General features: G+C 41.9%; 1 protein-coding gene and 1 long non-coding RNA gene across 6 annotated transcripts in view; both read right to left on the bottom strand.

Moving 5' to 3' along the window:
- The window catches only part of LOC146184287 (uncharacterized), a 62,734-nt gene extending 40,481 nt beyond the window's left edge, over positions 1–22,253 (bottom strand). The window contains exon 1 of the long non-coding RNA XR_014708861.1: positions 19,623–22,253. This is a non-coding gene — a long non-coding RNA (uncharacterized LOC146184287). The remainder of the gene's footprint in view (positions 1–19,622) is intronic.
- Positions 1,756–16,835, bottom strand: LOC146184288 (peptidyl-prolyl cis-trans isomerase-like 3). Of its 5 annotated transcripts, none has more exons than XM_084609339.1 (6): positions 16,663–16,823; positions 13,316–13,409; positions 11,396–11,463; positions 8,907–9,025; positions 5,122–5,200; positions 1,756–2,234 (listed from the first exon to the last, which is right to left on the bottom strand). In XM_084609339.1, exons 2-6 carry the CDS (start codon positions 13,401–13,403, stop codon positions 2,097–2,099), a joined length of 492 nt encoding a protein of 163 aa, XP_084465465.1. In that variant the 5' UTR covers positions 13,404–13,409; positions 16,663–16,823; the 3' UTR covers positions 1,756–2,096. The 5 variants fall into 5 exon arrangements, with proteins under 5 accessions (XP_084465465.1, XP_084465466.1, XP_084465468.1 ...); XM_084609340.1 differs by having other exon boundaries at positions 5,161–5,200; XM_084609341.1 differs by lacking the exon at positions 1,756–2,234 and adding an exon at positions 6,544–6,693 and having other exon boundaries at positions 5,058–5,200; positions 16,663–16,827.
- Positions 22,254–22,263: the final 10 nt, after the last annotated feature.

The following is a 22,263-nucleotide window of genomic DNA, read 5'->3' as shown; positions in this document are numbered from 1 at the left end:
GTAAAAATGTATACAGAAGCATAGAAGGCTTGATCAGCAAACTGTAAAAATGTATACAGAAGCATAGAAGGCTTGATCAGCAGTGCTATCGCACCTACTTCGCATTTGATTAACTATGCAAAACAATTCTTTTTTTCTGTATCCTCATTTGCAGTCTATTTTTGATAGCCTGCATTGTAAGCCTACATGTAATTGATGCGATCGCTATTGACCTGTGTGAGTCAATCATGCCTGTTGCTCATTTACCTGTGTAAATTAAGTTTTGCGGAAGGGTATATGCTTTTTAGTTCATGATTCAAGTAAAAAGAAACAACACAGAGCGCAAAAAAGGCAAGGACTGAGACAGCCGTGTATGTGTCGGTACTTAGACCTTGTTTTTTTTTTTGTTTTTTTTCTGCACTTGCTTATAACTTGTCTAGTGCGCAGCCAATCTTCTAGTACCTGATAATTCTCCGCAAAAATTTGTCTATGGTTTTGAACAATGGCTTCTTGCTTGGCGGCCCCACCCTAAGGGATAGAAAATTAAGCATTAAGTTTTCAAGTTGAATCAGGACTTTATGGGGCTTATTGGGGCATTGCTATTAATCAAACACGCATCGCGAAGGAGCATGAACAAGAATCAACACACAACACAGAACCTTCTTTTTTTTTTTTGAGCACGTTTCTTTGCTTCGTTTTCCGTGAATAAGCTTTTAGGAGGCACATATGCAACTCCAAGCGTCCGCGGCAAACAGTCACAGTGGAGATAACGGAAGGAGGCCAGTTTACACTGTGCGCCATAGATGTCCCATTTTAGGTACCCGTTAACTTGGAGACAAAAAAGTCAGACGATCAGATTCATGCGGCATATACACAAGAGCGGTTTCCCACAGTATGCATGCTACATGATTATATTATCGCCTATGTAACGAAATCACAGACATTCGGAATAATTTGTGTGATGGCCATACCTTTTTAGGCGAACTAGACCACATCAGATGCCAGTCCACTTTTCCTTCAGGCGAGTTTCGAGCACCATGAGATCATTACAGCCTTCTGGTCAGGGAAGTGGACACTTCCATGCCACAGCCCATGTATACGCTCATGGTTTATCGAGGTGACTATAGCTTCGAACGGGGGATGCAATGGTCCGGTGTGTTCAATTTCCCTCTTGCCCTTGCATAATTAATGCCGCTGCCCAGGTTGGCAGCTCGACCATGCCATATGGTCTCGTGACGTCACACTTCCCACGGACAAATCACATGTCCGATGACTTCAATAAGCAAAAGAAAAATAGGCCTTTCAGCGAACAGCAACATTATCTGTTAACTAGACTGCAGAAAGAGGGAGGGGTCGAAGGGCACGGTTGTTCGTCACCTGCCAGAGGAACGATCATTATTTTTCGAGGCTTCAAACATCGATCGATGCCGCCTAACAATGTTTTGCTGACATGGGGTAACTATCTACTCTCATGCAAGCCTGCTACCCGATTGTCACTAGGTCTAGTTTGTTTCGCATCAAAGCCATGGCGGACGGCGCTTTAGAACTGGCCAGCGCAACAACAGATAGTATAAGCATACCACTACCTCACTGTCAACGCTATTACTTTATAATAAAAATAAATATTTCATTGAGTTTAGTGACGCCACAGCAGGGGACTAGGTAAACAAGCTTACATGGGTGAGCCAATCCACACTGGCGGTAGCATGCTATGCGACTGCAAGTAGAAACTGGCTTGTACTGCAGCTGGTACTTCCATAAGCAACTCTGCATGGGTCAGCGATCACCAAGAGGGATTTATTTTATACGTCATTTTATCCCAGGGGTTATTGCTACGGCGAACAACGAATTTTAGGACTCTTTGCTGGTGCCGGCGTTCGGAATCCACCTTACAGAAGGTGTTGGCGCGGAAGCAGTTTGCAGGACATTCGGCAGCAGATGCTCATTGCTCCTGTTGAATGGCGCCTGCGTGGCCCCGTCTTTGGATGGCTTTCTAACCAGTGGGTTGCAAATAAGGTTCTTTCAAATGCAACTGCGTTTTGCAAATGCAAATACGTTATGAATAAAATACACTCTCCAGCCTCCACTTGGTTTTTCTTGATGTGGAGACAGCTGGTTCACACCCATTTATGGTCACTATAGTTTTCTTTTGAGAGTACAATCAGCGAGCCAGCGCAGTGCTCCTCTTCCGGATTTCCTCTCAACAACTCTCGGACAGCCCAGGCTCCCGATAACTTGAAGCAGGTGGCGACTAACTGCGTGACAAAACAAAACCGAAAAAAGTAGATATACTTTGAGTGAGAGACGCCGGCCCTATGCTGTGCCAACAACACGACTTTAAAGCATTCCTCAGGATGGCACTCACATCTTCATCTATGCCTTTCTTGCAAAGTTATATCCACTGCCTAAACAAATAAATGTGCAACCGGTGCATTGCACAGAAAATAGTTTAATACAAGCAGGACGTAAGCAACTTGCATCGCAGGCAAAACGATCCCAAGCAAAGTTTCTGCGTACACATATGCTGCTTGCAAACATCAGCTGCACTGAAGTATGCAAGCAGGTTGAAGCCATTCGGATATCACCTGTGCATTCCGTGGCAACCCCATATTAGCGTGGTAAAAGAATAATCTTGAGGTGTTATCCTGAAACATTCTTTTCATGAATAATTGGACGGTTAGAAAAAAAAGCAGCAGAAAAATTTGAAGAGAAGATAACACATTTAGCAGCCACAGAAGCCAGAGCATTTTTGCACCATGGCTGAGGGCGGGGCGAAGTGGAGGGCGCCCTGTTGTGATCGGTGTGAACAGTGGCATATCAACATTGAAATGAAGAAGGGATCGGCCAATAACGGGTTCTTGTGGTTGCGGGCGCCACCAGTCGGCACAGGCGCCGCCAAGAATCGGCGTCGTGTTGTGTGACAAACTAAATACAAGGACTGAGATCGGCCCAAGTGAACCACTCGGTTTGAGGACAGGTGCCGCTTGGCTTTTCTCACGATATGATTGCGTCAAAGCTTATACTTGGCCGAATCGCACGCACACCACATGAACTTCAGCAGATGACACAGCGGGAACAGGCGACACGTCATCACTTTTGGGACCCACGTGACCAAGGTTGCGGCTCTTTTCTGCTTGTTACGTCACAGCACCCAATACCAGCGCTGAGAAACCGAATTTGAAATGCTCGATATAAATAATGAAAAAAATAATCTGCCACACAAATATGAAATTGAGAGCGTGCATCACGTGTCCCGGAGCAGTACTCAGCATTTAAAACAAAGAATATGCCAACCAAAAATAGTGTCTTAACCCATCTGGTAGGCTGGCCCGCCGCGGTGATGCAGTAGTTAAGACTCCCAACTACTGTCCCGGAGTACCCGGGTTCAAACACTGCAGCCAGCGCAGCGTTGTGACAGTGCGTGCCGCGGGCTGCAGGCCGCTGATGTAAGAATCGCCGGCGAAGATGGCGGAGGTCCGAGCGACATATTGAAGCCAGCGGTTCAATGGCGAGAAGTTGGGTGCAGCACAGAATACTTCTATGTCAAACCTGATGTCATGCCCAAACCTGGCAAGCAGAACTGCGGACGCAATACAAGGCCGAGGGGTGCAGGAAATGGACGTTCTCATTATTGTCACAATAGATGTCTCGTACACTGCAGCCAATTTCTGCCCCCCAAATAGGTTTGGCTGCCATGGTGAAGGGGTTTTTGCTATGCAGAGAAGCTGGCTTCCAGATTTTTGCAAAGGGTCCAAAGCATTTGAAAACCGATATACTACAATCAGTATGAACGACAGCAAGCTTAATATGTGTGATGCTTTCTACCATGATGGTATTGATTGGTCAAGGTATTCTGCTGGCACTAATATTGCTTATCATAATAAAGAGCTCATCAATAGTCTTGTCTTCTTTCAATAAGTTGTTCAAAGACTACACAGCATGTCTATGTTAGATCTGGTCATATAAAGAAGCACTGCTGGCGAAATTTAGTGGAATGTCACTGATAGTATTTTAGACCTTAACAGTGCATTATCAGTTAAATTTGTAATGCAACATGCATGCAAGTTTTTTTATTATAGGCAGGTCAAAATTATTTTAATTTTTATGCAGTGTCGTACCATTATGTCAACTCAATGTAGCTGAAGTTCAAAAACATGATTCACACTTGCATTTCTCTTTGTACCTTTAAACCTGAAGAAAACAAATGAATCTAATCCTTGGATTAAGACAAGTATTATTAGAATTCGGTAGATGCAGATGATAGCGATAAATTTCAAGCACTGATTAAACTTGTACTTAGAATCTGTTTTTGTGGTTTGAGTTTTATGAGCTTATTGTTACCTTCACTACTGAATGTTTATTACTTCATTTACAGTTTCCTTTCAATGTTTTCTCTTATGCGATAGCATAGAAGCCTCATTAGAGCAAAAAGCCAGCGACTGCTTAGCATGGTCCAAACAAATGCCGACTGACTACTGCAAAGTGTGTTATCATAACAAGGTCTAACCAACCAGCATGCATCACTCGGAGCCAGGTGTCTGCAGAGCTACCAAACAGCGCGGAGAGGTGGCACAGCTCACAGCTGTCGCGAGCCAGCACATTCGGAACAGCAGTTGTTAGTTGCCTCTCATTGTACAGAATGTCAGCAGTGTTGGGTGTTCGAAACGCCTAGCCATAGCAACAGTGCAAAGGAGATTGAAGTCAAATATTTGAAACACCAAAAGATCAGAAGTGTCAGGCATTTCAGATACCAAGCCAGGACCACTGTAAGGGCAAAGAAGGCTGTAGCCAAACAGCAGAAGAAGTAATGATTAACACATAACAAAATTAAGCGTCTCTAAAAGTGTTCAGGAATTTACTTTGAACACTGCTGACCTCAATCCCATACTGCTACAGCTTCTATAGTGAAGCTAGCAATAATGCTAACAAATAAGTAAAGTAATACATTTCAGTGCCCCGGCTGTATATCAGTACCCGCAATAAGATGCACAAGAAATACTAAACATTGAGTATCAATGCAAGCACATTAAGAAGAGAGCCAAAAAAAAAAAAAAAAAAAAAACAAGAAACCCACAGTCTTTTGATGCCTCATTCCTATTGTGCAAAAGGGTTAGCATGAATAGTGACAGAGTTGAGCTTCACATCACGAAGTGGACGGTAGTTCTTTGGGTTAACAGGAACCTTTTCAAGCTCCTCAAGTGTGTCCATGCCGTCGATGACCCTGAAATATGCAGGAAGTACAAGAAAAAGCTGCAATAAGCTATTTGGGCACAGTTGAACAGTGGCAAAAAGTGTCACTGCCATCTCCATTTAAGAAAGAGAGACAGAAGAACGGAAAGGCAGGGAGGTTAACCAGGCAACGCCAAGGTGGCTGCTCTACACTTGGGAAGGGGAACAAAGGAAGAAAAAGGAGTGGAAGAGGGGAATAGGAAGTTAGTTTTGCAAGTGGTATACACAGGTCATCACACTTAGGGACAAAGGACACAATGAAAGTTCGCAACCCTGCTGAACTCAGCCACAAGTCCTTTGAGAACATCAATGGTGCAATCACTGCTCTTGCAATCAGCAAATGAGATGGTTCCACATAAGAGCATACAAACGATGGCTGTTTTAAGCTCTTAAATTTGCTTGATATCATTCAATGTTGTTGCATTGTCCCTGGAATGATCTGGAATTGGTATTGCTCTCTCTGCCACACATTTTTACAAGGTACTGAAAATTTTTGATCACAAAGAGGTGATCTAAAATTCTGAAGAGCTCTGCTGTTCTGGCCAACTTTCGTTACGAAAAAATAAAATACAGTGTGTTTCAGTGAGTGCTTTCAAAATTTACTGAAACTAAAGACTTCAAAATAGACAAAATATATATATTTTAAGGAACAAATTCTTAGCTACGGCAGATGTAATTTATTGTAAAAGCTCTTTTAAATAGATAGCTAATTAACTTTCTTTTTTGGTGATTAGGTTGGTGGTTAGCCCCAATGGGGAGTGATGATGCAGTGCAGCAACTATGGTGCAACTCTCACCCCAGTCCCAACTAACTCTTTAGTTTTTCTTCTTTATATATATTTTTTCACAACTGACTTCTTTCCCATCCTTTTTCAGAAGCCTATTTGTAGAAGCAAACAGCGTTTCTCACAGCATTACCACAAGCTGTGTATTTACATGACTGAAGCCTGAATAGATACTACGAAGCAATAATGCCGAACCAAAGTCATCACCATGATACCACCCGAAGATCACAGAGCACCGACTTTACGAGCAAATAATGCTGTTTAAACTGCACAATACCAAATAGGCGTTCAACTAAGCGATAAGTTTAGTTGCCATAACCAAGCATGCCAGAAAACTTGAGTTATTCATCACGAAGCTTGAGTGCACAAGTGAAGCGCATATATTGGCTGTATGATTTAAATCTTTACAAGAAACCAACCAATGCTAGAGGCATGAATAGGGTGAGCATTAAAGTAACACAAGTAGTACCGCGACTCAAAGAGAAGTAGCAGTAACATAATTGTAGTCACAAAGGGACCAACAAAATGTTCATCTAGTAATGAACACTCACACGTGTTATTTAGCGGAGTCGGTTGTCGCTAGTATTGCATTGTTCCAAAGCCCCTGGAAAGGGACAATATTAGATGGCGCAGCTATATGCTGCTTATGCCTGAGCATCTTTACTGGCATACTGCACATTCCTGTTCCAGCATTTCCGAAACTGTGAGCCATGAGAAAGAAGGCACCAGAGGCAAAAAAGAAGCATCGACTTCAGCCATTTGATCAACTGATGATTTTACAACTTTTTAAACAATGTACAAAGCTTACAAAAATACAAGGTGCTGCCTAAAAACAAAATCTTTTAATTTTTTACAATGTGAGCAAGATTTATTTTTTGGCATCAATCGGTGAAAAAAATCAGTTGGAAAGGGAATTATTATAAGAAAATTCTAACGACAAGCAAAAAAAAAAAAAAAAAAAAGCCAACAAAATGGAAGTCAAAACATTCTACCAAAATACAAGCTTGCAACACATAAGAATGTGAAGTTTTTCAAGCCTTCTAAACAATGACGTGACTTCTACTAATTTCTTTGATATGGCTTTGTTTTAACCACAGAAAACAAGCAAAGGGGACACGATTTAACATTGTAATGGAACCTCGGGGGCTGTTATCACTGTGATTTCAGCTATAGCTTACAATACATAGACGGTAGATGAAGTTTTGTTTTCCGAAGACAAAACAGCCAAAGATGTCGGCCTCTTATTTCCCAGTGTCAATTTTACATATTTTGTTGAGTTTCAATTTTCAGAAACTTCCTCACACTGCTGCTACAGAAACGGGCAATGTAAGGTGTATCACAAGTGCCATCTATGCATGTGGGAAATTATACTCGTGGCTGTGATTTAATACAAATCGAAGGGCTAATGTTTATAGAAGGGTTTCAGGCAGCAGGCTATGTAGGTACTCCTATCAGCTGCAAAAGTTTACAGGATGCGTGTGGGGAAAAAAAAATTTATTTCAGCGCAGTCACAGAATTGAGCCACCTGAAATGTGCCAAGGTATGATGGGAAGCACATGTTCTATCTGTAGGTAATTAATACCACATGACTGAGTCGTGAGCCAGAGCTACAACACATTATTTTCCCATGAATATGTGTGCAGTAAACTTTTGCAGTCGATTGTACAAAAGTTCGTTAAGAAGGTCTTTATCATATATGCCAGCATTTATTTTCTTTTGTACTGAGAGCAAGGTTGGAGGCAGCTGTATAGTTTAGAAAGCATGTTTTCGGCAGCACCAGAAAAAATTCCAAGATTCATGTGCTGCTCCAGTTGCATGAATTGCTCCTCGATTGAGATCTTTACAACGTCCCATCTTTTTATAGAAAAAATTTCTTTTGAATTTCTTCCATCATTCGTTGCTTCATAGCTGTTTTCATAGCTGGATGGTTGTTTCTTCTGTGGCAGCTGTGGAGTTGGCCTCCTGTTGGCATCAACACCCCTCAGGAGTTTTCTTATTCCATATCTTGATATAGCTGGAAAGTTTCTCTGAACACGCTTTTAGCAGCTGTGTACTTGAAACAAAGCCTATACTGCATGCTCTTGCTTGTGGTACTAACCTGAAATAGGATGCCAAACTATTGTGGCTACAAGAAACCTATCTGTGAGCTGTCTTGCCTTGCTTCGAACCCATTTAAGAAATGACAGCTGTGCTCAACTGGGGAAAATTTCATCACCTCGCCGTTGCGTCCGCATGCGTGCGAACAGATGTGGATTTCATGAAGAAGAAAACAGGAAACCTGGCACTGGGCATGCTGAGCCATTGTTTCGATGAGATATGTCTGAAAATGGAGTGTCCCAATGGGATCACCCCCTGTACCCACCAAACACCCTATCTCAGATCGATTCACAAATCCACCCCGGAAAGAGAGACCAAAATGTCTCCAGTAATTGTAATAGTGGATCACAAAGTGGAGCCACCTAGGTTTCCCTTGCTGTATCGTAGCGTTTGTAATTGCAGTTAACGCACATTGTATTGGTGGATGCTTCCACATTGCGCCGATGGGCCAATGATTCGTTCCACCAACGAAACAGCCAGAAGTCCACCTCAACATCTCCAAACACACAAGGGAAATGAAATCAGCAAAGACCCTCCAGATATTTCAGCTGACAACTTATCTAAGGACGAGTCCAATAAAACAAATTTAGCCTCCAAAAATTATTTTCTCAATCTTTCACCCCTGTGGACACTGCTTCAAGCAAATCAGATTTCTCATTCAAGGTCAAAACATGTGCCTTGGCTGCAATGTTTTTCAGAAATGGCACAAATTGTAGGGCTTCAAGTTGTAGCAGTGGTTTGACAAGACAACAATGCCTGCAGCTTCACCTAAGTAATCCCGTGGATCTGTTCTGGATTAGGTAGATAAGGAGCATACTTTCCAAAGATGGTGTACTTGAGGTCCAAATGTGGCTGCTTGGCATATGTGATGAAGAACTGTGAAGCATTGGTGTTGGGTCCATTGTTTGCCATAGAGACCACTCCCCGCACGCTGTGCTGTAAAGCCAACAAGCAGTCAGACTCTCATCAGGTGCTGGCAGCGCTGACCAGCATTCATCTAGCAATACAATGTATTGACAGGTTCCACAAGCAAAGACAAGCAATAATCATTACAGAGCTCGAAGGGAAGGAGAGAGTACTCATGTGAAATGCGCAACTTCTGGTGGGTCAAACCCCAAGCACAATGCACCTAGCCTGCTTATGTGCACAACTAATGGAAAATTCTTCACCTAAATGCACATGAGAAAGTTATTTAGCAGCACGCCATAATCCTATAAATTTCACTTAGAAATCACAGAGCCAAGTTTACGAACACTGGGAATGAAATTCAATGCCACCCATTGTCACTGTACAAATGAATCAAGACATCTAAATGTAGGAAATGTACAACCTGTGAGCACAATGCAAACAAAAATTGAACGTTAGATGTGAGGTTTAACATCCTAAAGTGACACGTGGACTATGGAGGATGATGTAGTGAAGGACTTTAGATTAATTCGGACCACCTGGGGTTCCTTAATGTGCACTGCCGTTGTACACAATGCAGACATTTTTGTTTGACACAGCATCCGAGTGCCAAAGCTGCCAGGATTCCATAAATATATAGGAGAAAACATAAACACATTCGTTAGCATTAACGAAAGGGCCGCAGTTATAACAAAGCAGCTCAAAAAGAGAAACTGAATGGGTTGCAAAATACTGCACCAACACAAAATTACGACAATAAACTGGTCCAGAACCTCACCAGAGTGGCTCAGTGGTTGGAGTGCACGACTCCAGGCCCCGAGAATGCGGGTTTGCTTTATGCATTAGGCTCATCAACATGCATATGCTGATGTTTAGCGTACCCCCAAATTCAACATCTTCATGCTCTTTATTCTTCCATGTTGCTGATGGGTTAATGTGCACACTGCATAAAAAAGGCCTTGCACTCAGCTAGACTTCTTCACCTTGCAAATTGTCGACTTGTATCCTGTCAGCATAGCAGCACCATAGATTCCAGCAATATATTTCAGTATATTCTGCTTTATACACATTTTATAATTTTGTTACGATCAGTTGAAGAGGAGCTACCTTCCCCTGCTTGCATTTGATGCATTCATCGTTAAAGGATGAAACAGAGGCTCTGAAAAAGTGTTCGTACGCAGATGTATTCCGGCACAGTGAGCAACTTTTTGCATCGCTGCAACGCATAGTGTAAGTAATCAGTTCCAGGCTCAGTGGTTAAGGTGTGTTTAAGGTGTGTAACTGCTGACTCCCAGAACGCAGGTGCAATCCTGGGCACAGCAGCTGCGTTCAGATAGAGCCTAAAGGTGAAACGCCAGGTGCCCGTATAATAGTGTGCAATGTCGCGGCATGGTAAAGAACCTCAGGTGGTCTCAATTATTTGGAGCCCTCCACTGCAGTGTTTCTCACAGACTGAGTTGCTTTGGGACATTATTGACCGACAAATCAACCTAGATAAAAAAAAAATAAGTTGTCAAGAAACAGCAAATAAATGAGCTTGCAGTAGGGAGGTGCAAATGGCAGTGATGAAACTGATAATAGGCCTCTTGCAGAAAAATGAAATTTGCAGCACAAGTTTCAGGTTTGTGGAGCAAGCAAATTTAGATTTCCACTGTGATTGCAGTAAAACTAAAAATCATCAGCTCTGCATCCAAGTTTCATCTTTGCTGCACTCTTAAAACCTTCAGGGTGAAAAGTAAGCAAATATATAAATATACACCTACACAAATTGCAAGAACTATATTCTTGACACTAAAGCTCCCAGGTAGAATTTTTTGTCTTTCTTTAATTATACTGAAGATGCATGATGTGGAGAGAGCTCGGGAATGAGAAGCAGCAGCTTGGGCATAAGTTCCCTTAGACATTCCTGCGTGACCCTAGGAGAGCAGAGCTAGCAGAGGAATTCCGCCAAAAAGCGCATATTCGGTTAGATGCACTAGGTTTATTATCTATTCCATTGTGCTCGGCCTTGTGATAGATTTATAAATGCCACATTTAAACAATAAACAGTGAACATACAAAGGCAGCCATTAATATCAAGGAAAGCATAGGGAATTATTTTATGTGTTGATCAAATGTGAAGTAATAATTTAGTCATGAAGATAAACGACTAAAAAGTAGAAACAAGAACAACCACTTCCCACTGGTAAGACACTAGCCTATAACCTCCTAATTTCCCGCCGAGGGCAAGAATAAATTGCGAGGTATTGCAAGAGGCCTCCAACTGCAGTGTGCTCCTTTTGGCTAAGATGAGCTATATGTTAGTACGAGTAACGACAACAAGTACCCAGGCTGCAAAAAATCCCTTACTATAAGTGTAACTTCACAAAGAGAAAAGTTAGTATAACACAGCAATGATACCTTCAGATCATCCCGAAGTTCATCTGCAAACTTGGCTCCCCAAATGCTTTCACCTCCTTTTCCAGTGCCTGAAATGAAGGAGGCAATAAAGCCACACTGCCTTTTTGTCCTGCATACCACATTTCACACAAACGCTACCAATGCTGGTTTTTTTCTCACTGAGTAAAAAACAAAGCTACACAAAAAAAAATGACATATTTCTTAAACTATGGCCACATTACCAGCTTCCACAGAAGTTACTTACTGAGAAGCAACTTCTATAACGAACTAATAAAAAGTTTTCCACCCACACTACTTGATCAATAGGTGGTGGTACTTGACAGTAACTCTGCACAAGAGTATGTATATACGCCGTTTTATAGTTTTTAGACTTCGAGGAATTGGCTTGATTTACTAGTATTCAATTATTTATTAACTGTATTTCCCAACGCATGCCTCACACTTCCGAAATGGTCAAATGCTACAAGTACAGAACTTTTAGTACCCTGGGAGTCATGCAGTTAATCCTTTCACAAGAGTGGTTCTCAAACTGGGACCCAGAGGATTTTCAGAAACAAACAGTGCGAAAGACGGGAAAACACGAACTGGACAAACATGATTTAACAACTAGCTCAACAGTCTACACTACACAATAGTATCAATCTTTTAGGGTTCTCAAAGTTTTCACTCCAAAGTAAAGTTTTCGCTTTTTTATGTTTGGCTGAGAAGAAATGGCAAAGCAATGTGCACGTATGCAGTACCTTCATGAATTGAGCCGTGTATATTCAGTGGCCAGTAAACCACTGTTGAACCAATATAGGAACTGGACTCATATTTACCAATTCTAATTCAACACCCTACTGTAAACTTAAAAAAATAATAATGTTCAGATATCCAGTGTAAAAAAAGCAGCCGCAGAATGAATAGCTCAACTGGTGAAGTGAGCTGGTGCCTTACTTTTTTGTGTCACTCATCAGTGCATGTAAAGAAAGCTTTCTGCAAATAGATAAGCTACTCACAGCTTTCTTGGGGCTCTCAGTCACTTTTATAGCTGGTTAAGAGGTCCCCAACACAATTCACAGCCAAGGATAACCCCACTAAACTGAACTTAACACCTGATGCAATGCATTCTAGGCCAAAAATGTTGCACTGAATAAAGCATGAGTTCAATTTAGCCCCCAACAAATATATGTGCAGTAGAACTCACTAACACAAGGCATTTTAAACCTCAATGCAATTGCCTGACAGCTGGCATCATGTAAATAGCATGTGTCAGCCTCAAATTTGCACCACGGTCTTGGCATCCACTGTCTGACAGATCCCATCTAGGATGTTTTCACAATTCCTCTCAAACAAAAGCAAGCTTACAGTGCTCTGATACAGTCAACAATCTAGACAACTGTGTGGAAAAAAGATGCGTACTAACAAGGCATAGGTTCTGAACCTTTGGCTAGCAGTCATAGTCATTTGGGATAAGCTGCAAGACTAGCAATAAGGAAACATGCGCAGTCTTAAATGAGAACATAGAGAGCATCACGCTGCTTGAGAAAGAAATGGCTTTTGTAACCAACAATCTCTTCTGTTGTCATGTTCCAAGTTGCATTACCACAAAAAATTGGTGGCTCATCCAGTGAATCCCTCCACAATTCACAAAGGAAGTATATGGCAGCAAAACAGCAAATGATAATTTAATGTGATTAGAGCATGCATGAATAGAATTCACCTGACCTTTCATGGCAGTGGTAAGGCATTCATGATGGCAAATGCAGCCTTTCACAACGAATGAATCGTACGACTGGAAAGCTTTTTTTTTTTTCATGCACTGTTTTCATGAATACACTTCGCATAAGGAAGGGTATGCCACTTCGCTTGAATGAGAAGGCCACACCTTAGTGACGTTTGCATCTACGAGAGGCAAAGGCCTTGTTTTTGAAAGTTCACCTGTGGGGTCGCCGGTCTGTACCATGAAGCCCTTGATGTTCCGATGAAAGAGGCAGCCATTGTAATAGTCTGAAGCACAAAGTGCCATGAAGTTCTGCAAGACACAGGTGGTCAAAGACAAAATTCCTGTCATATATGCATTTATGTTCCTGCCTTTGCCACAAAAGCGATGAAACGAATTAGTCGACACCTTCCACAACAGCATCTACTCTAGAGCTTCATAATGCAATGAGACGGCCCCCTCGTGCAACGATCTCAGCACTGATAGATTTTTATGAGCCAAAGCAGCACTGTGAGTTGCAAGGAATGCCATTGGTAATGGTTTCCAGATTAATTTCGGCGAAATGGAGTTTTTTACTGTGTTCAAAATTCTTGGGATGCGGGCATTTTGTATTGCAGCTGCACTAAAATAGAGCTGAGATCGAACTCCTCTATCCCCAACTACACATCAACACATGCCACTAAACTATGTTCACTATGTTCTAAAGGACGTACACCCCAAAACACTTTCCTTTCCTACAGGCCTGAAGTTTTCAACCAATAGACCACCATAGCAATTTGATAAAGTAATGTTAGCTCCATAAGTGGAAAGACATTACATAATGGTGCTACTATAAAGTAGGGGTGTCAAACACGCAGGCCTGTCGAACATGACCCCAAATTTTGGCTTTTGTTCCAAAAGTGCATACAAGCTTCATGAGACAGTTTCACCGTCAAACTTGTTTAGCAAATAAATTCAACATCAGCTGCCTTCAATTATGAAGCGCCGGTCAACCTATTCTATTTTTCATCTCCAAGTATTTATTTCTTTTCCTTTCAAGGACAAGTGACTGTGACATTAACCGTTGTATCCTTTCAGCACCTTTCTCTGAGCCATCCTGAACGGACAAACGTCCGTTGTTTAGGTAGAAGGCAGCATGCGCTGCTTTAAATTTCTACAGAGAATGAGAGAGAGTGGTCTGAGAACGAGAATCTTCCGTTAATGTTTATTTCATTGTTATTTATTGCTTCTGTTCTTTTTTTTTCCAGCTTCTGGCGTGCAAGGGATGAAATTTTGTCAGCACGGCCCATGTAGCATTACGAGTTTGAGAGCCCTGAGACAGATGATAGAAGTCACCACCACGCTACAGCTGCTGCTGATGATCCCATGGATGGCAAACACTGCTCTTGTAAGGTGGTGCAAGATACATATAACAATGGTGCGATTATAGTGAAACTTATTTGTTTGGCAAATAAATTTCTATTCATAAGATCTGAGGCAATATTCATAAAGTTGTAAAGAGTGTCCAAATTCACACAATTTGCTGATTTGAAAGAGTTGGCCAGTATGTCTAGCAGATGTAACATTTGCTGCTGCAATTTCATAGCAAAGCAGCAGGGGAAAAAAAAAGAAGAAAAAAAAAGAAACGATGCACCAGAGCCCTATAAATTTTGTACGGCAAGTTTGACATTCGGAATGTGTAGCTAGGCTTACTTGTTAAAACACAACTTGGCACTAGACGTCAATGGGAGCATGGCTGCACTGTTGCCATAGCAAAGTGTGTTAGTTGAAACCATCTACAGATAGCTAGTGCACTTAATCCCACAGGTGCCATGATGAACTATACATAGCTTTGATTGTGCAAGTAAATTATACAAACAGGAAGCTTCTCACTGTGCTTCTGGTTCATCAGCATTACGGTTGTCATGGCGTTTGAAGTTACGCATGGGAGGAATTGTATGCAGTAGCTGGCGATGGCAATTACAACAATAATGTTAACAGCTGTTATGCTCAGCATGTGCGAACACCTTACATACATACTGTAACCCTGCTTTGGGATGTTAGCAAGGTGTGGGAAGAAACATATACATAGTAATGCTATGGCAAAAAGTGCAAATTAAATGTACGAGTTGAGGAAAGAGAAATTTAAAAGTATAAAATGCAACTAGAAATATGTAAGGTGCAAACAGCAGAAATAAAAAAAAGCTGGTTTTTGGCTTGTATGATTTGTAAGATGGTATGTCCTATTTCCCTCTCCAAAAGCTGGGGAAAGTGAGTAATGCAACTATTTGAGAGACAGAGGCCCGTATTCCGAGTTTGATTCGTTATTGAAGTGTCGCTATCTCATGTGACCTCGAATCATCTGATTGGTCGAAACACCTGAACAGGGTGTTGCCACTGCAAAACCGGAAGAGGTGGCAACATCATGTTCCGCCGTTTCCACCAATCAGATGACTCAAAATCGGGGAGATAGTGACATTTTCGATAACAACGCAAACTTGAAATACGGGCCAGAGTGTGACTGCATGTGGTGGTGGAAGGTAAAAGAAAATATTTTAATTTCATATACTGTCCCCGTTAAATTATTATTAGACGTTACATCCCCCCCCTCTCTCGACAGCACTGAACGTACGGTTTGATAGAAAATCATGAAAAACTCCTCCTTGGTCCGTAAGCAAACTCAGATTGCCACATAAAAAGGGTGCCCCCTGAGTGCCAGAGACAAGTGATCAGACTAAACGAAGTTATATAAGGCGGGGACCCTCTCCTCTCTCCATTTCAGTTAGCTTGCTTCATAGGTATCGCTCAAATTTACATTATATGTGGTTCCATAGATTCAGCACGTCAGAATTAATGGGCCCCCCTCCCTATCTCTTGGAGATGCCGTATCGGGTTGCAGCTTCCTTAGCCCCCTACTTAATCCAGCAGCGTTACTGATTACAGCAGCATTTCCTAAAATAGACAAAGCATTTTTTTCACATGGGATAAGATGCACAAAAGTAATTGAGTGTTTGAAGCTCTCTTGAAAAATATATATATATATATTCTTTCAACCGAAGGTCCTTATACTGCGTTATTTCGGGCAGTGTAAGCTTGTTAGTAATGTAATCAAACTGTAGATTGTATTTTTTTATTCATTCTTATAAACATTGTTTTCTTTCAGTTAATTTTAATCTGCTACATGGATAACCTTTCGCAAAGAACTGTTCAACACAGCCGAAGTCATGCACTATCACGAGCAGCAAACATTGACCACCTCACGGTTATTTTTGTGGCGACTGCGCGACGGCCGTGCAGCTGTCGTTATTACATAACTTACACAAAAGCGTGAGAGCCAATATTTACGAACTATCTTGCTCCGGCCGACTCCCAGCATACGCTAGAATTATTCGCCGGCGAATGCCAAAATACACGAAGCTGTGTGCGTCGTTTTTCATCACTTTTTTACCTTTTAGCGTAGCCTTTTTTTTTTTTTTCTTTAGTGAGTTCTCAGCATACTCTACAACCTTCACCTCGAAACACATGCCAAGCACATCACTAAAAAGTTATCAAAGGCTAAACGCTCTGCCTGTTTTTGAAAACCTACCTCTGCTGCCTTCGGACATGATTCGCAGAACAGCTCTATCTTTATGTCACCAAGATCTGTGTGCAGTGTGACTGACTGTAATGAAAGAACGAAACGAACACTCAGACTTCACGCTTTCAAAATTACACACGAACGAAAGAGTTTGCAGCCTACTTTGTACTCCGGAAATAACACGTTTGAGCGCATGCGCTAGAGAAAGCGGCGAGAAAAACTCGCTAGTAAAAAAATACTTTTCTTTTTCTGTGCGTGCCTTCGTTTTAAAGGTGTTTTAAAAAAAAGTTTCTTTTTTTTTCTTTTTGAAAGGCGGTGGGGGGCGTCATTTCCTGCGCTAGCGATGCCGTGCGTATTTGCGTGCCCGGTATTTTGATTGTTTTGATCGTTCTGCCATGTAGTTCTACGCTGCTTGCGATTGTTTTGTCATTCTACAATGCTTGCAAGGTCAATGTAGTGCTTCCGCTATGCACAGTTGTGACCGTAGACCTTAGTTCTACCCATGACCGACTTGTTTCTACCTACGCTGCGGTTATGAGCTGACTGTGCCATTTGCGCTAGCGATGCCGTGTGTATTTGCGTGCGCGGTATTTTGATTGTTTTGATCGTTCTACCATGTGGTTCTACGGTGCTTGCGATTGTTTTGATCGTTCTACAGTGCTTGCAAGGTCAATGTAGTGCTTCCACTATGCACAGTTGTGACCGTAGACCGTAGTTCTACCTACCCTTTGATTGTTTTGATCGTTCTACCATGTGGTTCTACGGTGCTTGCGATTGTTTTGATCGTTCTACAGTGCTTGCAAGGTCAATGTGGTGCTTCCATTATGCACAGTTGTGACCGTAGACCGTAGTTCTACCTACGCTGCGGTTATGAGCTGACTGTTCCATTCCATTCTCTTGCATTGTGCAGTGACGCAGGCCGACAATCGTCGAGAAGGAGCCTATTACGCAATTTTTTGGTGTTACTGTTCAACGCTGTAGAGGGGTTCGACTGTATCTACAAGCTCCTGCCACTAAGCTGCACTGCATTAAAAGGAGGAAGTTCTACCTAAGCAGCATGGGCCAAACTACCAAATTACAAATATTTCTGCACTGACACATAGAGAACTTCAGTATGATAAACATAACTTTTTTGAGAGACAAGATGGAGTACAGCAGAATGTCGTTGATAATAATTAAAAATTAAAATATTATCCAAAGATTGCATTATCCAAAACAGGCTGCAAAATGTTGCAAATGAAATAATACTTGACACAGAATTTTGAAATAATCTGTCACTTTGGGCTGGACATTTTGCTTCTGAATGTCCAGAAACAAGCTTTTCTGAAACATGCAGAAAAGAGTTGCAGTTGCATTGCTGAGCTTTGCACCTGAGACAGAGACGTGAAGAACATTTAAAACTAAAACCTCGCACCCTGCGAACTTAGCCAAGTGCATAACCCGTCCCTGCAGGAGCTGTTGTGAAAAGATAAACCAGCCATGATGTCATCAGCATCTTGGCTAAGGTCAGTGCTGTGGACTGCAACAATGACAGCATAAAACAGAGGCACACTCTAAGAAAAGCTGGAGCTTCTTTTTTAAAGTGAAAATTCTCAATGACAAAGGTGGGGGTGGAAAGGGGGTCAGTAGGTGAGTGACTCCTCTACTGAAGATCATGTAAAACTTCAACAATTGGCCACGAGCATTACTGTTAGTGTGCCTACTACTCCCTCCTAATAGGTCTTTTTCACTGCCTCCTGGGGTTAAATTCGAAACAATGAGAGTGTAACGCATTTTCATAATTATATAATTGTAACGTAGAAATACAGCAGTATTAGCTGTATGAAAATGCATTACCGTTATAGGGCACCTGCCAGAAACAAAAAAATAAATAAATAATAAAAAACTATTGTCGAAAAATGAAACAAGCCGCATCATATCAACGAAATTTCACAGTAATGAAATATTCGTTATGTTCTAATGGCATAAGATCACACCCCCCTTTAAGCAGCAATGCCACTTCGAGCTTTATTATATGTTGTCAAGCATGCACTGCAGTTCAGCCCTTGAATTAGTTATTACAGGAAATTGGAAGTTTAGGAACTTTTTCCCAGTTAATTCTTTTGCTTAGCTTTCCTAATCTACTCTTCTGAATACCCCTTGTAAGCATGCAGTGAATAAGAAAGGACAGTTTGTGCTGCGTCCCCTGCCTCGCACCCTTCCTGGAAGGTGTTCCCTCACTCCTCCTGTGATATACAGTGGCTACTATGCCATCCCTGTTGGTATACGCCAGAATATTTACATGTCGTTCTCCCATGTCCTGATTACAGAATACCTGCAGGCGTGCTTATATTTCAATTTCATCAATCTTTTTTATTGTAACAGTTCTAGAGCTGACTGCATGAATACAGTCTGCCGTCAAGAACTTTTTTCTAAAAAACAACTTGTTCCTCTGATTAGCATAGTCTAATGTTGCTCTGATCTTAGTTGCAATTATTTTTGGTATATTACCTTGTAAAGAATAGACAGTAAGATAATCATAAGTTTTCAAGGCTTTGGTGTCACTCTTTTTAAGGACTAGTACCCCATTGGCATTACTAATCTTCTCCTACAGCATTTACCCCCTGCTTCATTTGTAGTGTCCCTTACTTTCCCTTCAGTTACAACTAGAACCTCTATTGAGTCTCTGGCACTATTTTTAATATTTAGTGGCGCAATTAATTGGCAATACATTTCTAAGTATTCCATCCCTCCTTCCAACTACCTTAATCAAATTGCTGGACACACTGCCATAATTAGCTTTCACTATGCACACTGATCATGCTTAATTTCGTTATTGTTGCTTTCAGGCTTTTGACTTGCCTTGCTCTATCACGTCTGTGCTATCCTTACATCATTTAATTTTCACTCTTTAATTGTGATAGTTCTTCAACGCCTGCCTTATTTATGGGGTTGAAACCCCATTGACACAGCCTCCAGGTCATTAGAACCTGTATTTCCTGGATGAGCTTTCCGTGTCCAGCCTAGCTACCCCACCTGGCTCAGCTGCAATTTACACCTGTACATCCTTTAGAGTTAAAGCTGACTGTCTGTTCTCAACCAACCCTTTAAACAGCAACACGTTCTCCCTTGGAGATAACTCATTTGCTTACTTTTGAAAACTTTTTAAGGTCTAGGAAACTCCAGACATTACTGACCATCACACTGTTCCCAACAACTCTGCATCTTTTTTTACGATGCCAAGTAGGCACAAATTATGAAACATATTTTGCCCCTTGTTCCTAGTTTGGAATCTTCCAAGTCCTGCTCTCATGTTCCTGAAAAAAAGGTATTCATGAAACTTGGATAATTCCTTTACTGCAAACTACTATATCCTGCTATCAATATGTAATCTGTACAATACTTTTCTATTCTACTTTTACTCACAAAATGTGTTTCCCTCCACCTGCAAATTATTCAAGCAGAAACATGCTTTACATTTTCTCCGAAAATAGAAACAGCATAGAAGTATTTTTCTATTTCTCCGAAATAGAAAATAGAAGTAGCACTCACCTATTCTTAAGTGCCTCAGCATTTGTCTACTGACGCTTACTGAGCTTTAGAGAAGAGCTCCTGTACAACCTGGACTGCACGGGAGCCAGACCTTAACTCGTGGCATGCTGTGACGACGTACGGCACTGCATTATCTGCGCTTGCTGGCAATGCATTCCTCGAGTACATCCCACAAGTAAAGATTTCGCTGCCTTTCCAAAGGCACCAGTTGTGGGTGCCATATCAAAGGCCAGACCCCATTTTTCCAGCAACATACAGTTGCAGCAAAGCACAGGAAGCATGATACCAGACGTGCATAACAGGATGAAACCGTAGGATACGTTCCAATCGGCGGCATACAGTTCTTCTGGCTACTTTGGTGCTGAGTTTATACTTTGCAGAGAGAAACAAACTTTTGACATGACTGCCCACGATTAGGAGACTTAAGTTGCCAACTAAGTCACAAAAAAATGCAATGGCATGGCATGAGCCGCACGTACACACACACGCTTCAGTAGCAGACACAAACAAGAAGCAGCCTTACGCTCAAGCTAACAAACACCTCTCACACTGTTTGCACATCCTGCATTTCAAGCAAAGTACAACAGATGTACCGAGGTGTTAATAGAAAAACAGGTGCCAGGCACAAACGGTCTCTGCAAGTGAGAACTTCACCGTAACAGATTTCAGAACTGCAATCGTTTTGTCACTGAGGTCATGAGGTCCTTTTCTTTTCTCACACCACTAATAACAACAACACTAGAACCTCGACTATGCATCCTCCATTTATGTGATGACCTGCATTTTGCAAAAAATTGGCAAGGGACCGGCAAATCCCCCGGAGAAATAGTGCGTTAAAAGCTTAAATTATACGGTTAAAAAATTGCGCACAGCCCACTTCGTACAATAGCCAGTGACAACTGTACGGAATGAGAGATGACAGCAGACGTCCCATCAACTCATGGTGTTCTAAATCGCACTCAAGACGGAGAGAAGTGCGTATACAAGATGTTACCTAGAGTGCAATAGCCTGTGTACTAGCAGTTCAGCTGACAGCTCTGACTCTGCATCTGTGGCCTGTAGTCGGCAATCAGTGCATGATAGCTCTCACCAAGTCCACTTTTCCACATGCTTCACTAATGAAGATAATTAACAAAAGTAATCTCACAATGATAACAAAATGAAGTTACTGTGCTGGCAGTAACAAGGTTAAATGTTGCTATGATCATCGGTAGCAAGTTTGAAAGCGTTTTTTGCTGTGGCTTCAGTGGGGGAGCGTGTTAGGCCTAGCGACACCGAGTTCATGGCATACTCTTGCTTGGCAAGCTGCAGAAAGCATGCCAATGACGTGGGTGCACTCAAGTCCTGCATCCGTGCTGCAGGCAAACAACAAGAGTCCTTTCTTTTTTCCCAATTATGATGCAAATGCCTGACAGACACTGCTGCCTTCTGCCGATGAGTGAGAGCGGTTCTAAATGGGCAGAAGACATGTCGCTGGCATCTTCGTACTGTGCACCATAATACATCTTTGAAGAGTTGAAGCAGTTGGCATGTTGTCCAAATCATCATTTTCAAGGCACCTGTGCCACCCTAACACAACATTACATGCCAAAAGGCACCAATCTGACATAAAAAGACTTGGCAGCGCAATTTCAGTGATGGCTTAGTAATTTGCATAATTTGCACCCTTTTAATCTGTTACAGGGGCTTATGAAAAAACTTTTATCGCATATTTTACGCTCCCTGCTGCACTAGATCATCAGTATGCCACGGGTGCTTGCGCAGCAGGCATGCGATGATCAGCAAGGCCGCGTTGCTCTGTGGGGCTGCGAAAGATGTCAGCTGCGGGTGGACACTGTCATGTCAGCTACAGCAGTCATTAATTAGTTTGTATATTGGTGAAGGTAAAGCAAATTCAAACTGCGTGCTGCTCCCCAAGTCACTCACACTAGCAGACGACATTTTTCCATACGAAGAGGTGTAACAGCAAGCTTCTGGCAACCTACGGTGCACTCACATTAATCCAAAATTGCCAAACCGAGTTCGGTCGGTCACTTGGGACTAGAGCAAGGTCTCCATTCCTACCGGCTTTTACCTCTA

This window comes from Amblyomma maculatum, chromosome 7 (genome assembly GCF_055883805.1).
Source record: "Amblyomma maculatum isolate TAMU_Amacu chromosome 7, ASM5588380v1, whole genome shotgun sequence".
Lineage (NCBI taxonomy): Eukaryota > Metazoa > Arthropoda > Arachnida > Ixodida > Ixodidae > Amblyomma > Amblyomma maculatum.
Note: the sequence above shows the minus strand (reverse complement) of the source record. Positions and strands in the feature narration are given on the sequence as shown.

Coding starts and splice junctions, on each gene's coding strand:
- LOC146184288 (XM_084609339.1), bottom strand. CDS start 13,403: ATGGCACTTTGTGCTTCAGACTATTACAATGGCTGCCTCTTTCATCGG. Junction 11,464..13,315: donor ACAGACCGGCGACCCCACAG/GTGAACTTTCAA, acceptor CCTTCATTTCAG/GCACTGGAAAAGGAGGTGAA. Junction 9,026..11,395: donor AACTTCGGGATGATCTGAAG/GTATCATTGCTG, acceptor TTGGCTTTACAG/CACAGCGTGCGGGGAGTGGT.